General features: G+C 30.8%; 1 protein-coding gene across 2 annotated transcripts; it reads right to left on the minus strand.

Annotated features, from left to right (window-relative positions):
* Window positions 1-230: 230 nt before the first annotated feature.
* On the minus strand, window positions 231-17,620 carry LOC143073084 (dual specificity mitogen-activated protein kinase kinase 1-like). 2 transcript variants are annotated; one of them, XM_076248356.1, is made up of 11 exons: window positions 17,334-17,620; window positions 13,360-13,591; window positions 12,546-12,692; window positions 12,110-12,187; window positions 11,317-11,368; window positions 10,376-10,500; window positions 9,242-9,431; window positions 7,840-7,925; window positions 2,768-2,829; window positions 1,910-1,955; window positions 231-1,473 (listed from the first exon to the last, which is right to left on the minus strand). In XM_076248356.1, exons 1-11 carry the CDS (start codon window positions 17,447-17,449, stop codon window positions 1,375-1,377), a joined length of 1,233 nt encoding a protein of 410 aa, XP_076104471.1. In that variant the 5' UTR covers window positions 17,450-17,620; the 3' UTR covers window positions 231-1,374. The 2 variants fall into 2 exon arrangements, with proteins under 2 accessions (XP_076104471.1, XP_076104469.1); XM_076248354.1 differs by lacking the exon at window positions 7,840-7,925 and adding an exon at window positions 6,566-6,663 and having other exon boundaries at window positions 17,334-17,619.
* Between the last annotated feature and the right edge of the window lie 984 nt (window positions 17,621-18,604).

Consider the following 18,604-nt stretch of genomic DNA (forward strand, 5'->3'; position numbering starts at 1 on the left):
TTTGGATAGTTCCACTTCAAGGTAAAAATATTTATCTCTTGAAATGATATTAAGAAAATATTGTAACACTGTAGTTAATTAATAAAGATATTATTACGTGTATTTCTGTTTTGGCCTTGTTATTGGTCCTCGGCCAGCTGTATTGGCCTTCGGCTTCGCCTCAGGCCAATACAGCAAGCCTCGGACCAATAACAAGGCCAATACAGAAATACTTACGTAATAATATCATATTATTGAACATAAATATTGTTGTTTTTTTTTTTTAAATCATATTTATCTCAATCTGTTCAATCATGTAACATTATAAACAGATCCTAGTGAAAATAAAATAGTTAACCTATCCATCTACCAGCTCAGTGACAAAAGGCAAGCAGATCTATACTTCTTGCCACAAATAAGTAAAATAACAAACTTATCACTCACTATGGTTGATTTTTACACTTGAAAGGGTTCATTATTACATTAATACTAATTCCTAAATAAATCACATTTGTACCAGAAAATATACATAGCAATAGTACATACACTATATAGCATTCATTTGCACATATTTGATCACTCAATCGTCATTTGTTTTGCTTTGAAACATCAACACATTATATAATTACCTAGGAAAACAAACCATTGACATATTTAATTTGTTATTCCGTTGCTTTATATATATACATGAATATGACTTCTGATTCACAAATCAGCAATCTGTGAGTTACAGAAATGTAAAAAAAAAATAATTTAATATTATTTAACAAAATGGAAGCCATTTCCTCTTACTGATTATTAACACAAGAACAGCCTATCTGATTATGCTTGGCACTGTTCAGAAAACGGAACTTGGTTTACATCATATGGCACAGGTTGTCATTAAAATTGTTAGAAAGTCATCTAAAGTAAGTTTGGTCAGAGTAGTATCAAGTCATGCAAGTAAATAAGTTCCATAGGGAACATAAGGAATGTGTGAGATACCCAGTAATGACACCTTAACTCAACTAGATGCCAATGCAATACTGAGAGAATGTAGAGGGGAAGTAATCCATAAAATTCTCTGGCTTTGCCCTTTGTATAAAGAAAGAACATGTTTTTGTTCTACAGTAGTATGTATTAAAAAATAGATAGGTTATATAATTGAAAAGAAAGAATATGGGGTATCAATTCATGTTGTATATGTTTTAACTGACAAATTGAAAATGTAACATTGCTTTTTATGTTCCTTTAATGTGTCAATGGTCCAAAATCCTTGATATTACAATGTTTATCAATATATTATAATTTGTAGGATTGGAATAAGAGAAACAGATCTTAGAAAGTGCCCATACAGGGCATGGTCCCAGTGAACTGGGCGATACAACCTATACAATAGTAAGACTGTATATATGTTCAGCTTGACTTGGTGTCTGGTTTTATATTCATTACTTTACACACCCAGCTGCCAATATCAACCTCCATCTCTTCTGATTTCTTAACAAAAGGATGGACCTGTAAAATATGTAAACATTAATAACAGATGTTCCATGTCGTGTTAAACTAAGTCACTGAGGAGTTGTGGAACTATACGGCATAGAAATCAAAACTCATAGTAATTACAGAAAGGACATCTGGAAATGATTTTTGTTTCTGAATTATTTCCTCAATAATCCAAAGTAAATAATTAACTAGGAAGGATAACAGACTACAGTTTGCATAGAAACTTAAGGGAAGACAGCCAGATTAATTAATTAGAACTGGAACACAGATTAAACCAAGTCGCCTCACTTAGTTTTAAAAGATGTTTCCTGTATTGTTTAAACTAGAATCTCTAAATGATAAACTTATGAAACCAATATATAAAGCCAAGCCTTTCTGCAGTGTGCAAATACTGTGATAAAGTTATTTGTTTCTCTGTAAAGAATGAAACTCTGATTGAAAAACTTACCATCAATGAAGCTAAATCTGCCCTATCTGATGGGTTCTTCTTTAAACTGAAATATAAGTAAGATTTTGATATACAATGTCCTAAATTATCCTTTTTTTCACTTAAAATGTTGATTTTAATTAGTTTTTAAATACTATAAATACAATATCAGTTTAAAAATCGTTATGCTGGTATTCAGTTTAATAACTTTTTTTTTGCAGTATGCTTAAGATTTGTTTTTGATCTACAAAATTCAATCGGTCAACTTTACTATATGCAAATTGTTGCTAAATAACAAAATGTGTTTTTTTTCCCATTAGTTTTAAATGACCCTGTTTTCTTACCTCTTGTCTAAGGTCAAAGGACATTTAAGACTAGAATATAATTCACAAGATCTAATTTTTGTTGATCTTGCTTTTAACAGTAATGATATGATTTATCTTCTATAGTTCTGGTCAAAATGCAAAAATGTGACAGTTGTCATTCCCAGGGAATCATCCTTATAGGGAGTCGACCAACAATTTTAGACATATCAATAATTATTTAGATCTTCCTGTTCGTCATTTTTCCTTTTTAAGTGTTTTTCTCTTTTCTAGGTTACAAGATAATAGGCAATTTAAAAAAAATAAGGAAAAATCTTATTTAAAAGGCAATTACTCCTATTAGAAGTTGCCTGAAAAGTTTTTGTGCTAATGGACAGTACCGGTAGGTATGGCTCAACATTTTGAACATTTCTGCCCACTGTTAAAAAAACATTTAAGAAAGACTGTTTTCTTAATATCTCAATCCTTCCCTTAAACTTAATAATCTGTGTTCATATCAATGAATATTTACGTTTTATTAAACACAATGCTATTCAACTTATTACTAAAAACTTACCACTTATCTACAAAATCTATGGCTTCATCAGAAAACTTTCCTTTTGGCAATGAAGGAGGTGGCTGGAAAGATAATTATATATTGTTATCTATACTAAGACGTCTATTATATATTTTTGAATGCAGGAGAATTATAAACAAAGATTTTCCAATTTACAGACGTTCTGTAGATGACCTACAAGATGTTTAACTTGGACTGTATAATTCTACATTCTGTGGATTAATTTTTATTTGTCCGACAGTCGGATAAGAATTTTTGTGGATTTCGTGGGTCCATGTGAACCAAAGTGTTTAACAAATTACAGATTTTTTAGGCTTGGATGCAGAGATTGGCCAAACCACAAAATCAATTATTTAAGTAAATGAAAGTTTTCCTCAATCCACCAAAATTTGTATACGTGAAATGACTACCCACTGGAAATTTAAAACTGAAATGGCACAAACTACAATTACATTGGAACAAAATCTTATAACATTTCATAATTCATTTCAAAAATAGAAAGGTAAATAAATAATTTAGGTTAAAGTAAAAATAAATCAAATTATACAAAATTATGTGCAGTAAAATTTTCAGTGTGATAGGAAAGGTAGTGAGAAAAAACATTAGGAAATCTATGAAAAAGTTTTATCTTTCTTTTACCCATTAATTTTTTAAATTTCAGGATTACTACCGGGTACATCTAATCCCATATTTTATATGCTTCAAGGAGTAGGTTTGATAAGGTCCTAAAATACCAAAGATTTCTAGCAACAATTCATGGTTCTTGTCATGAGGGCACAATCAACATCAAATATTTAGCAGATCAAAACATTTTTTTGTAATGAAATTAATGATTTAAAATTGGAGGATAAATAAGACCATTACAACACCTAGCCCTTTAATAAGAAACATTACTCATTTTTTAGTATTCAGATTAAAAGGTACAAATGGACACAAAAGGTGCTCCAAATTCATTGTGATAAAATAAATATTACATAATATAAATGAAAAATGTTTGTCAACCTTTATCTATCACCAATATTATTTCCTGATCCAAAATAAAGAATTGGGATACTCTATACATCAATTCAAGCAACTAATATATGTATTATACTTCTTTATACTGCCTTCTATCTTCTTTTTTTTAATTCTCTATAATTAACAATACCTGTTATATAGCTATAAATTATTTATATTATTTCTGTAGTTTGAGGAAAAATGTTTCATTTTCCATTTAATTTCATAGTTACTTTTTACCTTAAAAAACTGAAACACCTTTCCATACAGAAGATGATTTTAATATTGTTTATGATCCATAAGCTTCCTTTTTAAAGTCAATACAGGAATACAGAGTTGATTGTTTCAAGATGGCTATTTAGTTACACTGTACTTTCAAAGATTATGTTATATACATATTTTGTACTCGTTATATATCTATGTGATAACCATTACTATATCAAATCATACAGAACAACAAAATATTTAGAATTGAACACAAATGGGGAGAACAAATAAAATAAAACGATAGAGAGAATAAATACAGTAACACTGAATGGTGAGAGATTTTCAGAAAGACAGGTATGAAAATAAGGAGCTGTAATAATGAGACAGTCATCCATCACAGACTAAAGGACAGTAATGACAACAACTGCCAATAATTGTTAAGCCCTCAACAATGAGCATTACCCATAACTATAGTCAATTATTGAGGGCCTGAAATGACAAAATGTGTAATCCTTACAGCCAGATTTATACTTAAAATACAAGACAAACAATTAAGGCAGATAGCTCTCAATGACAACAACTGGATAACCGTTGACCCCTTATCTGACATTGTTGCAATTAATTTGTATGATACTTTCCAGTAAGATTGAATTTCATTTCCATTAGTTCAGCCATTTCAAAATCGCTATAAATCAAGACAATATATTCCAAAGAAATTGAAAAATGGTCTCTGTATAACAATGTGCTGTGCCGCTGCATAAGAAATCCTACTTCACTTTAATTCAACGATAATGTATTTTGATATTTCTTTTCCTGCCACCTAGGGACATGAGTGATCTCTTAAAATCAAACCTTCAATAGACATGAATTGGAAGTTGGTCTTTCTAGTTTTTTCTTATATTTGAATGTTATAAGGTAAACAATAAATTATAAGAATAATATGTAACAACAAATTAAGAATGGCTTATCCATTTTATTTTTGAAGTGTGATTTTTTAGATTACCTGTTGTTAACTACAATTGTCACTTACCTTTGTTCAAACAAAGTTTTGCTTTGCCTTTATAATTATCCACAACTTCTGTGTTGCAATAGTAACATAAAACATCAAAACAAGTTCTAATGGATCTACTTAATAGAGGTATGTTAGGAGCAGATGACCAGTATAATTTATAATCTTGACCTCTGTTTCCACAGAATGCTAATATATAAAGCAATGTATATAGAGCTGCTTTATACAAATAAACCAGTACAAACAAGAAAATGACAAAGAAAAGAACAAAATGACCTTTCAAAAGAATCAAGATAGATATGATAACAAAAGTTACCGGTAAAAATCTTTCTATAAAACAAGAATGTGTCCATAGTACACGAATGCCCCACTCGCACTATCATTTTCTATGTTCAGTGGACCTTGAAATTGGGGTCAAAACTTTAATTTGGAATTAAAATTAGAAAGATCATATCATAGGGAACATGTGTACTAAGTTTCAAGTTGATGTAACTTTAACTTCATCAAAAACTACCTTGACCAAAAACTTTAACCTGAACTTCGCACTATCATTTTCTATGGTCAGTGGACCATGAAATTTGGGTCAAAACTATAAATTGGCATTAAAATTAGATAGATCATATCATGGGGAACAATTGTACTAAGTTTCAAGTTGATTGGACTTCAACTTCTTCAAAAACTACCTTGACCAAAAACTTTAACCTGAAGCGGACGGACGAACGGAGGCACAGACGGACGGACGGACGAACGGAGGCACAGACCAGAAAACATAATGCCCCTCTACTATCGTAGGTGGGGCATAAAAAGATATGGTATGAGACAACTAATCACCAAAGATCAAAGGACAAGAATGTGAACAACTAAGTGTTATTACATTGCTTTCAAACAAAGAGCTATATAACAGCCCAACATAAAAATGTGAAACAATTCTAAAGAGGACCTGTCAATAATAGCCTGATTTTTGCTAATTACATTGAAGAAAAACAAATCAGTAATCTTTTCATCCAAAACACCCCAGTAGTTATAAATTCTGTATTTTATTTTATTCCCCTTTCTCCTATATTGTTTAAACTAAAATCATCAGGACCAGATGGATGACAGCCTTGAAATTAATAAGATTGAATAAAACTCAAAGATTCCCACCTAAGTATTCAGTCATTTTTAAAAACACCATCTTCAGAAAACTAATTCTAAGATACTACAAAACTGTCAATTTCTCCATTACATACATGTATTTCCCATTTCTCTCGCACTGTTAATTCCGTTACTATGATGCTCAGCTTCTGTTTAAGTTTCATCCAAAAAACTTTATATAGTGAAAGGAACTGTTGATTGGTCATCCAGTTATATCTGTAGATAAAACATTTTAGGGAGGGTTTTACTAACTAAAGGGGTAACTATCATCAAATGAACTCGGAAATGTAAAACAAACAGAAAGTTCTATGGTTGCATGTTGACAAAAAAATGAATTCAAGCGACATAACTAAAATGAAAACAGAGGCCAAAGCAACATGAACATAATTACACCTTGTTAGCACTAGTCCGCTGCTACTCTACCTCTGCGTTTACCGTTAGTCTTAACATACCTCATTTACTATGTATTCTAAAAGCTCAAATATGGCCATTGGCCGAGGCCCATCACTGCCAGGCGGTGTGGGGAAGTTAAAACTATTTCGGTTTGTTCCTAAAATGCATAGAATGAAAAACACAAAAATAAAACAAAAAATAAGAACATGTATGATAACAAAAAACTGTTTACTAAAAGCAGATAGTTATTAGTAGATTGTAAAGCAAACATCCAATCATCAAAGCGCCATAAACACTGATTTCAATATAGACGATGCAAAGAGTTATCTCCCCTGAAAGAAACAACAAAATAGTGCATGCTGGGATCAGATTGGGGAAATAATAATTTACAAATCGGTGCAATTCTGTTGTGTAGATTTTTTTGTATCTGATAAAAATAATTACATCCAAATTTTCAAAATGTTTTGGTAAAATAAAATTGTATAATTTGATATTGAAGTCATTGACCCCAGCACTAGATATAAACAACCTGGAAATAATGTTTTATAAATAAATTATACAAATGAATTTACAATATATAGACATAAAATAAAGAGTACTCCTTAAATTTAATCTTATATTTCTGCTGTGAAAAAATGAGATGAATGGCATCTAAGATTGTATAACTTCTTTTTTTTTCAATGAAAATATTTTTTTCTTTTCACTGTAATTTTAACTTTATAATATATTCCAAATAAAATTTATCTTTTTTGATTTAAAAAAATGTTTTCCTTTAAAAAAAATTACAGATTTGAAAACAGAGATTTAATAAAAGATAACCTGTTATAAAATGTTGAGACAACTGACAGTTTGAAAAATAATTAAAATGAGCTCTAAACCAAGATGCTTTTATCTTTATAGAAATTTGAAATTAACATTTAATTTTAACCATATATCCATAGTTATAATAATAAACAAGGTGATTCTGCAAAATAAAACAAATAATATAATAAATAAACAAAATAAACCAGCAACAGTGAAATAATAATTGTCAGAAATAAACCATAAATATATATATATTGAATAAATATAAAGGTAATGTAATATTTGAACTCAGAGGCAAAAACTTAATTCAAAGGTGATAAATAAAACTTAATTCAACCAAATATTTATGAAAATTATTAAAATAATGAATACTCTTAATTCAGGCAAATATTTTCATAAATTAATAAATTAAAATAAAGAGTTCAAAAATCTGACATTTTTACCTCTGTGAACACAAACAAAATGGCTGACATATATAATTGGATGTTAAACAGGGGAGATAACTCACACAGCCTGTGGACATGTTTACCTCATTTACAATATATTCTAGTAGTTCAAATATTGCCATAGGTAATGGACCTTCACCTGTTATGACCTGAAAATCTCCTGGACAAGCTGAAAGTCACCATAATGTTACACCATAATTAATATACTTATAAGTTTTATCCATATTTCTTATTGTTCTTAAAATAATATTACTGTAATACATTTCAAAAACTTTCTTTGTCTAGAAAGATATAAAGTAATAAAATACTTAATCATATTAACTGTTTTCAGCGATATATTTCCCCCCATACAAATCAAAACCCTATAATATGTTGACACAGATATGTCTCCCCTGTATAAAACAAAATAAAAAATTGTAACTTTTTTTATGTTGCAAACACCAGAAATGACATGCCAAGTCTAGCTTCCAGGACACTGTTAAAATAAACAATAATGGGTACTGTAAACCAATTTATTTTTGTGGATATTTAATTTCATGTTTTACCGATCCTAGACCACTTTGTGGCTATTTAATTTCATGTTTTACCCATTCTAGACCACTTTGTGACTATTTAATTTCATGTTTGACCCTTTCTAGACCACTTTGTAGCTATTTAATTTCATGTTTAACCCTTTCTAGACCACTTTGTGGCTATTTAATTTTGTGATTTTCTGACTTACTTGATGAAGTTTAATAAGGAATTATCCAAGTTTTACATATTCGTGATGATTTATATTCACGTTAATTTTCTACTTGCGAAAGTCGCGAAAATAAATGGTGTAAATAAGTTGGTTTACAGTATTTAACCCATAAATGGATTGGTTGCTTTGACAAATCACCAATTTAACAAATTTTAACAGCATTCAACTTATCCAATGCTGCAAGGGCTCCTTACTGAGGGTGCTTCCCAAAGTTTATTGCATTAGGGCACCACAAGACTGTAATATTTCAATCCCAATGCTATTAAACATCAATTAATTATTATTTCTATTTTCAATATTGGTTCAACCTGGATTGTAAAAGGTTCAGAAATAAGATGTGCTTGTATTGTGTTTGCTAGGATTCCTTCCAAACTTCTTATATCTTATGATCGACATTATTAAATAAGATACGATACACAGTGCATCACTTAAACAAGTCAACAGTAAGTGTATAATGGTGTCCACAATTTCTCAGGAAATCAACCATCCCATATGAGCATTTTTTAAGGGAATCCAATTTTATTCTTTAATCATTTTTAGAATCTTGGTTAACCATTAACAGTTTACAAAAAGTTGACCCATTATATGATTTGAAGTAGTATACTATAAATGTAAATGTTTTCTGTTTTTGCAATAGCAGTTTATCAAACTTAAATGAAAACTGATAAATGACCTTTTACATTGACCTTTGAGACATTCAATTCATATCACCATTTTAAAGAATTGATGTCTGCGAGACCTACCTACTAATGGTTTTCCTGTTTTTGTTGCCTCTAAATGTTCCTCCATGGCTTTATCACCAAATATACTGGCCAAGTCCTTAGAATCAGGGGGTGGGATAGGGTAACGCCCTATAGCCATTTCTACTATGGACAAACCCATACTCCATATATCAGATTGTACTGAGTAGTGTGTGCCTTGTAATCTCTCTGGCTGTTAAAATAAAAAAAAATATATAGTTTCTGTTAGAAGGCTTTTAGATTATTATTTTTTTTTTAATTTTGGAAAGGAGTAAAATTTTTTATTTCAGGAAGAAGCTTCAATTGTTTGACGGCCTACGCAGCAGTTGTTGAATCTGAAGAAAGTATGATTTTAACTAGTCAATAAATAGAATATTCATGTGAGAGCATAGAGCAATGGTCTGCATCATCAACGTGATTTACAGAAAGAAAGTAAAATTTAACTTTTGTTGTCTACTACAAATAAAAATGTTTAATGAAGCCTTTGAAACAATGGATATTTTTTTTTCAGATTAATGCATCCAAATAATGTATATTTTTAAATTATTATCATACAGGTTTAATTGAAAATTGAGCATCAGCCAAATTACAAGAATACTGTGCATTGACTGTGATAAAAAAAAAGTAGACCATGTTAAAAAGCTAGTCAATGTTAGACATAACATTATTCTATGACTATATCAGATATATTAAAAAACTTTTCCTGAACAGAGATTTACATATTTTAATTATTTTATGTTGTTAATCTTGCTGTGTTTAAGTAATAATTTTCCCATTTTTCCCTACAGGAAAATAATATTTATAAATATTAATATTTCAAAAGTGATAAACTATTTTGCCAGATGATTTAGTTATTACTTATTTGTTGAACATATTGAAATATATAATAAGTTTATTACAGTAGTTTATACAATATGTTTTTCAAGGTATCTTTTTTTATCTACAGAAGCGAAAAAATTGTATTTGAGAAACACAAAATTCATTGATATCCAGGATTTATGAAACTTTCTTGTTTTCAAATTTGAAAGGTTTTCATTCATGATATTTGGAACCTATGTTTAATTCTTCTTTTGAAAAAAATTAGCTTACTTCTGATGCAATTAACTCAAAGTACTAGACATGAGAATAACCACTTACAGACATATAAGATCTTGTTCCTACAAATGAATTAGCCATGGAATCTATCAACTGTCCACTGACACCAAAATCACAAATCTTTATTTCACCTCTTCCATTTACTAGAATATTAGATGGTTTAACATCTGGAATAGAAAGCAAAATGAAATATAGCTAGTGATCTCTATTCATAGCAATATCTAAATTTTAATTCAAGGTTTTTTCCTAAAGACTAATACTTTCAACGGTTGTCAATTTTTGCCTTACATCATATTTGCTTTTCATTAATTGCTGTGTAAATAAAATGAAGCTGTTATTATTCTTGTTCTAATTGTTTTACATGTTTGGGCCTTTTACAGCTTACTTACTAAATGTGAAATTGGTAATGCTCATTGACCTTTAGTTCTTTATTATTTGGTCTCTGGTGGAAAGTCATCTCATGGGCAATCATACCAGTATTATTTATATTAACATATATGCATGCGTTTCCTCTACTTAGAAAGAGGATGAATGCCCTTGGGTTATGATTTAAGATAATAAACGCAGGACCATGTTTGATACTGAGATATAGCCTTCACATAATGATGCCCTTGTCTTTAAATTAACATTGTGTCCCAAGTCAGGAGCCTGCAATTCAGTGGTTGTCGTTTGTTTTTGTGTTATATATTTGTTTTTTCGTTCATTTTTTTGTACATGAATTTGGTCGTTAGTTTTCTTGTTTGAATTGTTTTACATTGTTATTACAGGGCCCTTTAAAGCTGACTATGAGGTAAAGGCTTTGCTCATTGTTGAAGGCTGTATGTTGACCTATAATTGTTAACCTCTGTGTCATTTGGTCTGTTGTGGAGAGTTGTCTCATTGGCAATCATACCACATCTTCTTTTTTATATACAGTTGTTGTTTATCAAGAAAGACTGAACTATTCCTCATCTATCATTCAAAAAGAAATGTAAATGTCGTACCTCTATGCATAATTTGATGCTTTTCTCTAAGATATGTTAGACCTTTTAAAACCTGAAAGCAAAGAAATGCAAAAATATATGAATGATTAGAAAAAAAATGATTCATCTATCTTTTTGTTCAGTATTTTACCAAAATGCTCACTTATTTGAATATTTTGTCTAGTGTCTCAATATCTATTCTTTCTCATTGTTTAATTTCTTGGCTTTTTTCAAAATCCTATGTTTTATGCCCTTGTTCAATGTTACAATGAAGTTTTGATTATCTTTCTGAATCAAGCAAAAGAAGAAAACCAAGCTTTTTAGATTTCAACCAATATAATGTTTTGTGCAATGCAACAAGTGTCATGTTTATAGTTTGCATGACCTATGTACATTTTTGTAAATGATATACAGCTATACAAATACTTTTATTTCAAGAGTAACTGAAAAATCCTTTTAATATAGAAAATCTGTGAGTCATCCACGGACTACCAGTAGGTGTTTCGCCTGCAATCTAAAAATAATACAAGCAGAAAGGGACAAGGCATTGTCTTAGTATGAGCAACTTTGATCAAAATTATAAATATAGCAAGAGCAGAGCAGAATTGTCATGTACTTCACAGAAGAATCTAAGCAAGTTGGTTTGCTTTCTGTCAAGCTGTATTCAAGGAATTGCAGATTACGACAGTGTGACGAAGACAACAAAGACAACACAGACAACATGGACAAAGATGCAAGAAGAAGGAAGTAATCCTTATGTGTTCATGTTCTTAGCTTAAAAGACTCAGTGACACAATATATAATAAAATCTTACAGCTACTGTTACTTTTCCAAGTATAGGTTCTGGTATTCTACCAGCTTTCTTTAATATCAAATCTAATGAACCACCATCCTAAAACATAGAATTAGTTCATTGCTAAAATGATGGATAACTAGTTTGTAAAAAATACATTGCATGCATTAAATAATACAAAATGAAACGTATCCCTACAAAAGCTACTTCTTGGATCTGTATATACATTTGTAGAACTTAAAATAACCAATCAAGCATTAATTAGATATCAGTCATGCTGATCCAAATATTTTAGAATTAATTGTGTAAGTTTACTCATACACCACAGTAGATGTCTTCAATACGTTTTTGTACAAGCATAAGTATGAAATTACTGAGCTGTATCTCTTAAATATTACTGTGTGCATTGATGTCTTTCTGAAATTTGAAATCTCTCTAGATAACCCCAGTAACTTACCATATATTCCATACAAATACTGATTTCTCCATCACTGTAAAATGCACCGTAGAAACCAACAATAAATGGTGAATTACACTCATGTAAAACTTTTAGCTCTCGAATTATTTGTATTCTAACTGCTGGCTTGATTTCTAGATGAATTAACTAGAAGAAAACATAATTCAATATCATTCAATACTGCTATTTCTGCATTTTCATTGGTGTCAGATTTTTTAATACTTGTACATACATGTACCAGTAATAGGATATAGCCTTTAGGTAGATTTTGTTACATACATGTACCTACGAAACATTTTTTTTAAAATCATTTTAGAACTGTGATTAAGAAAACATAAAAGCGCAGTCATATCTCTCCCTAGTCAGAACACTTGGAAATTTAAAGCAGAATGAAATAACAGATCATACCAAACCATAATCAGATGTTTAAGAATTTATCTATATTTTTATGTTAAAATCTGACATTTCAAAGGTTTAACCATTCTGATAATTCTAGTCATAATAGGATATTGTGTGATACTGGTATTTCTTACCTAATACATGTAAAAAGACCCAATTAGTGTACAGAAATGTATTAATCTGGACCTTTTTAGTCAGGAAAAGACTTAATTAGATGCTAAGAACCCCTAAATCTAAATATATAGCACTGATAGTTCATTATCAGATTAAAAACCAAAATTAGAAGTCCATAATCATTGAACCAACTATGTTCAGACAAACAGCTGTAAAACTTGGAATCTGGGTCAAATGGTACCTTTGAACAACAATTTGTAATAATGATCAGCTTTCAATAGTTTTTTACACACATCCTTACCTTTCTAGCCATTATTAAGCTTGATGGGATGTGTCTAACTTTAAGTACTACTCCTCCATTTCCAGCCCCTAATTCTCCAAGTTTGTCAAAGTCATCAGGAGTTAATTCCCCTACTTGCTGTTTCTGGGTAAGAAACATTTCTAATCTCTCTCTTTGCTGTGTGTTTATATCAAGTTCTTTAAGCTTTAAAGCAAGTGCTTCCATACTTGCTGTACCTGTGTTTGTTGGTTTTCTTTAAAAAAACATTTACATGATATCAAATCATGATGATGAAAATCACTGAATAGAAGATAAGAACCAGATGCTCCGCAGGGCGCAGCTTTATACAACCACAGAGGTTGAACCCTGAACAGTTGGGGCAAGTAAATTTGGATTGTTATTAAATAGTTGACATAGCATAGGTTTCTGACACAGAATGAATGTGGTCTAATAAACTTAAAATTCATTTTTTGCCTTTGAGCAATTCACTATGCTGTTGAATATCAATCCTCTCAAAAAAATGTTTGAAGAAATTTTCTTTTTATTTATGAAATCTGAAATGAGAAAAATTGCCCCCCCCCCCAATTTTTTTTTCACATCCCCCTTTCCCTTATTTCAAATAATCCAAAACTGATCTCAATTCAAATTACTAATGGAATTTGCAACAATAACTACTCATTTAAATACATCATAAAATATTAAAATGTAAAAAAAAGTACTTGTTATCACTGAATGGTAAAGATTGTTTTAATTTATCATATGGTAGTAAAAGTGAATATACATTGTATATTGTATAAAACAATGATTTAAGTTGATTCAACTACTATTCTGGGCAAAGAAAGATAACTCCAATTGAAAATTTCTTGCTATTGCGCAATATTGTGCAATTAGATATTTCTTGATATTGCGCAATACTGTGCAATTGAAAATACTTGCTATTGCACAATACTGTGCAATTGAAGATTTCTTGCTATTGCGAAAGACTGTGCAATTGAAATTTTCTTGCTATTGCACAATACTGTGCAATTGAAGATTTCTTGCTATTGCTGAATACTGTGCAATTGAAAATTTCTTGCTATTGCACAATACTTAATATAATAATTTTGGATCCTGATTTGGACCAACTTAAAAACTGGGCCCATAATCAAAAATCTAAGTGCATGTTTAGATTCAGCATATCAAAGAAGCCCAAGAATTCAATTTTTGTTAAAATCAAACTTAGTTTAATTTTGGACCCTTTGGACTTTAATGTAGACCAACTTGAAAACGGGACCAAAAATTAAGAATCTACATACACAGTTAGATTTGGCATATCAAAGAACCCCAATTATTCAATTTTTGATGAAATCAAACGAAGTTTAATTTTGGACCACAATTTGGACCAACTTGTAAGCTGGGCCAATAATCAAAAATCTAAGTACATTTTTAGATTCAGCATATCAAAGTACCCAAAGGATTCAATTTTTGTTAAAATCAAACAAAGTTTAATTTTGGACCCTTTGGGCCCCTTATTCCTAAACTGTTGGGACCAAAACTCCCAAAATCAATCCCAACCTTCCTTTTATTGTCATAAACCTTGTGTTTAAAAAAATGCTTATTTGGACCCCTTTTTGGCCCCTAATTCCTAAACTGTTGGGATCTCAACTCCTGAAATCAATCCCAACCTTCCTTCTGTGTTGATAAATCTTGTGTTTAAATTTCAATGATTTCTATTAACTTATACTGAAGTTATTGTGCAAAAACCAAAATAATGCTTATTTGGCCCCTTATTCCTAAACAGTTGGAACCAAAACACCCAAAATCAATCCCAACCTTCCTTTTGTGGTCATAAACTTTGTGTCAAAATATCATTGATTTCTATTAACTTAAACTAAAGTTATAGCGCAAAAACCTAGAAAATGCTTATTTGGGTCCTTTTTGGCCCCTAATTCCTAAACTGTTGGGACCAAAACTTCCAAAATCAATCTGAAAACCAAAAGTATTCGGACGAAGATGACTACAACGACGCCAACGTGATACCAATATACGACCAGAAAATTTTCAATTTTTGCGGTTGTATAAAAATTTGGTGCATAATAATAATTTTGTATAAATTATGAATAGAAGCAAATACCTTGTGTAATGATGTGTAATTCCTGCTACAATACAATTTTGTACAATCTGAATCATGAAAATACATTTGTATTCAAATTAACCATGTTAACAATTGTTATTCTATTCCCTTATTCAGACACAGGGCCTATCAGAAGGACAACCACATACCCGTGCTTTTTTGGACCTTATGGAAATATTTTCTCTTAATGCCTTTTAGTTTAAGTGCCATTTTTTATTATGTAAAACATGTACAAAAACATGGAGAGAACTGTAAAATCAGATTTTTGTTGTCTGTAAATACAAACATGTTAAATAAAATACATTTCAAGTCTCGACATTTTTTTTTTTTTACAATTGAGGGGTCCACTTCGGTAGTTCAAATTGAACACATTGGGCGATCATTTATATGCAATCAGTCTTTTAGTATTCTGATTCTAATTTCCTTGGTCGCCATGTGGATTAATCAACTAAATCATAATGTCATTTTTTTAACTTACCTGCTTTAATAAATTATTTTCAAGTTATAACATACTTACAATGTAATATTATTTATAAATCAACGTTTAAAAGTCACAAATATGTATTAAAAGTAAAATTTCATGTTTCATTGGCGTTACCTCTATTGTTGTGGCGTTTGAAGATTATACATGTATATCACTATATCTACACGGTAGGCTGTGTCATGGAAGTCAGTTTTAATTGGTAGAGAAAAACCTAGCCCATGTGGAACCACAACCTTTTGCAAGAAAACTGGTTATTCAAATGGCACTGTCTGCACGTACATGTACCCGCATGAGGGTACATGTAGCCAAATTGGCCTTCGTAGGCTACGCATACCTGCCTCTGGTTTTATAATTTAATGTCATTAGATCAGGAATAAAATGTGAAATATCCCCAGAAATTATCACAATAAGTGAAAAATTTATTTCTCACAGATTTTAAGATTTGAAATGACAAAGTTTCGATAATGATTGAAAAGATCAATGCCGATTTTATTTAACTACATTGTACATCCCTATTACGCTTTTGTAGAAATGATCCTGGTTAATTTTTGAATATTTATTTATTTAGATGAGAATCAAATTGAAAAGGAATTACAAACAAGTAAAAAAACAGAAACAAAATAAGGTAATTTTAACCTATATTAGCTGTGGAACCGTAGCCACAGTTCAGGTCTGCAAATAGTAAAAAAATAACATAAGGACCTAAGAGCTACAGTTCAGCAGTTAAACCTATATTTGAAGACCTGAAATATTTCAGGTGGAACAGTAGAATTAGCAAATGATAAATCCAGAGTCCTGAATGGATAAATTATCAAATGCGTCTAGTTTTAGACATATTGAATTTTATCGTATTACATTAAATTGTGTATATATACACTCAAAATTAATTTTTAGTCATTTAAGATATTTTAAATTTTTCATTTCTGTTTCGAATTTTATTAGAAATAATTTTCACCATTGTTTTCCCTCAAATTTTAATATTCAGTATAATTTTATTCTTTTATAGTGCATTTACATTTAATACAAATCAAGATATATTATTTGCAATTATTTTCACTGAATTCACAAAATCAGGAAATAACTGACAATTTTTGTGTATCTTTTGCGTTGCATTCCTGATCATATGACAGTCTGGGCTAACATAAAATCGGTTGCTGATACATGTAACCTACAAAGTCCAATTTGGCTACGTGTACCCAATGCGGGTACATACAGACACTTCCTGTTCATATAAGCTCACAGACAAACACCCCTTGATTCGAGTGGAATGTTGACAAGATATGTATCACTGTACATGAACTACTAGATCCCAGGAGGGTCTTTTGAGATTTATATGAAAAGAAGTTATGTAACAAAATAAAATATTTCTTGAGTAACAGGTTAAGTAACTAAACATACTCAGCATCAACGGTTGGCACTGCAACCGGAGGAGGGGGTGTCGGTGCCGGCACGGCAACTGGTGGCATGCCATCGCCCGATGTTGACGGAAGTCGAAGCCCTTTCTTGTTTGGCATATTTAAATGTTTGCAAATATGGTTTACAGTTTAAATAAGCTGAAATGGTCAATGAGCTCAGAAATCAAATGCATTTATATTGCCCATTGATAATGTCTATTTAAAATGCGTGAATATCAGATCTGTCAGTTCGATCGATTCAATAATAATTTCTTGACAGGAAGTTACGCACGAGCACCTGCTTTAGTATTTTACAGTCACATCCACGTTTAAACAACGTCACCAGTGAATCATTAATTTTACCACAAAAAATAAAAAATGAAAATATCAGCATGAAACCGTTAAATAGTGAATATATAATGAGAAGGCATATATTATAGGCAGTGGCGGATCCAGAGGGGGCGTAGAGGGTATTTCCCGTGTATTTATTTTATGTGACAATTCTTTACTTATAAAGATATTTTTCGCTGGTGTATACCAGAGATATATATATATACACGCATATATGTCTCTGTGTATACTAACTGAAAGTCATGTGATTCACTATGGTGGAGTTGACCAGGATTGAGTTCAATATCGTAGCAGCTACGTAGCGGCTATGTAGCTGCTATCAATATCTATGTAACAACTAGTCTATAGCTACGCGTTCAATAGTCAAAATCTACGTAGCACTACGATAGCCGCTACGATATTGAACGCAACCCTGTACGTCGTAAAAACGTCACGTACTCAGTCATTTTGAAATTTAAATTACTGTCACAAATTGCTTAGGCTGAGCATGACAATCTTAACACCTTCAAGGCGACACAGGATTGAGCAAGAACATATTGACTTCTATTTCATTAGTCCACAAAACAGTAATACTCTATATTAGTACACTCTCACGAAAAAAAAGTTCCTCAACAATATTATTTACCTACGAAAACATGTTTAACTCGTAACACACCATGATCGGCATCCTATTTTAAAATAACAGCTGAATAATGTTCCCCAGTCAGTATAAGCTCTAGATAGATTTAAATTCTAAGGTACGAACCATTTGATTTGAGGAGGCAGTCTGAGATATTTGAGAGATAAAATTCTGGCCGTATCTGGATTGAAAACAATAATCTTATCAATTTTTTTGCTATTAGAAACGAATATCCAACAGAATTATTAAGCATTAAATGAACATGATAGATAAAAACGGGCGTATTTTTTTTATTTTGGCCGGGG

Source organism: Mytilus galloprovincialis, chromosome 4 (assembly GCF_965363235.1).
Source record: "Mytilus galloprovincialis chromosome 4, xbMytGall1.hap1.1, whole genome shotgun sequence".
Lineage (NCBI taxonomy): Eukaryota > Metazoa > Mollusca > Bivalvia > Mytilida > Mytilidae > Mytilus > Mytilus galloprovincialis.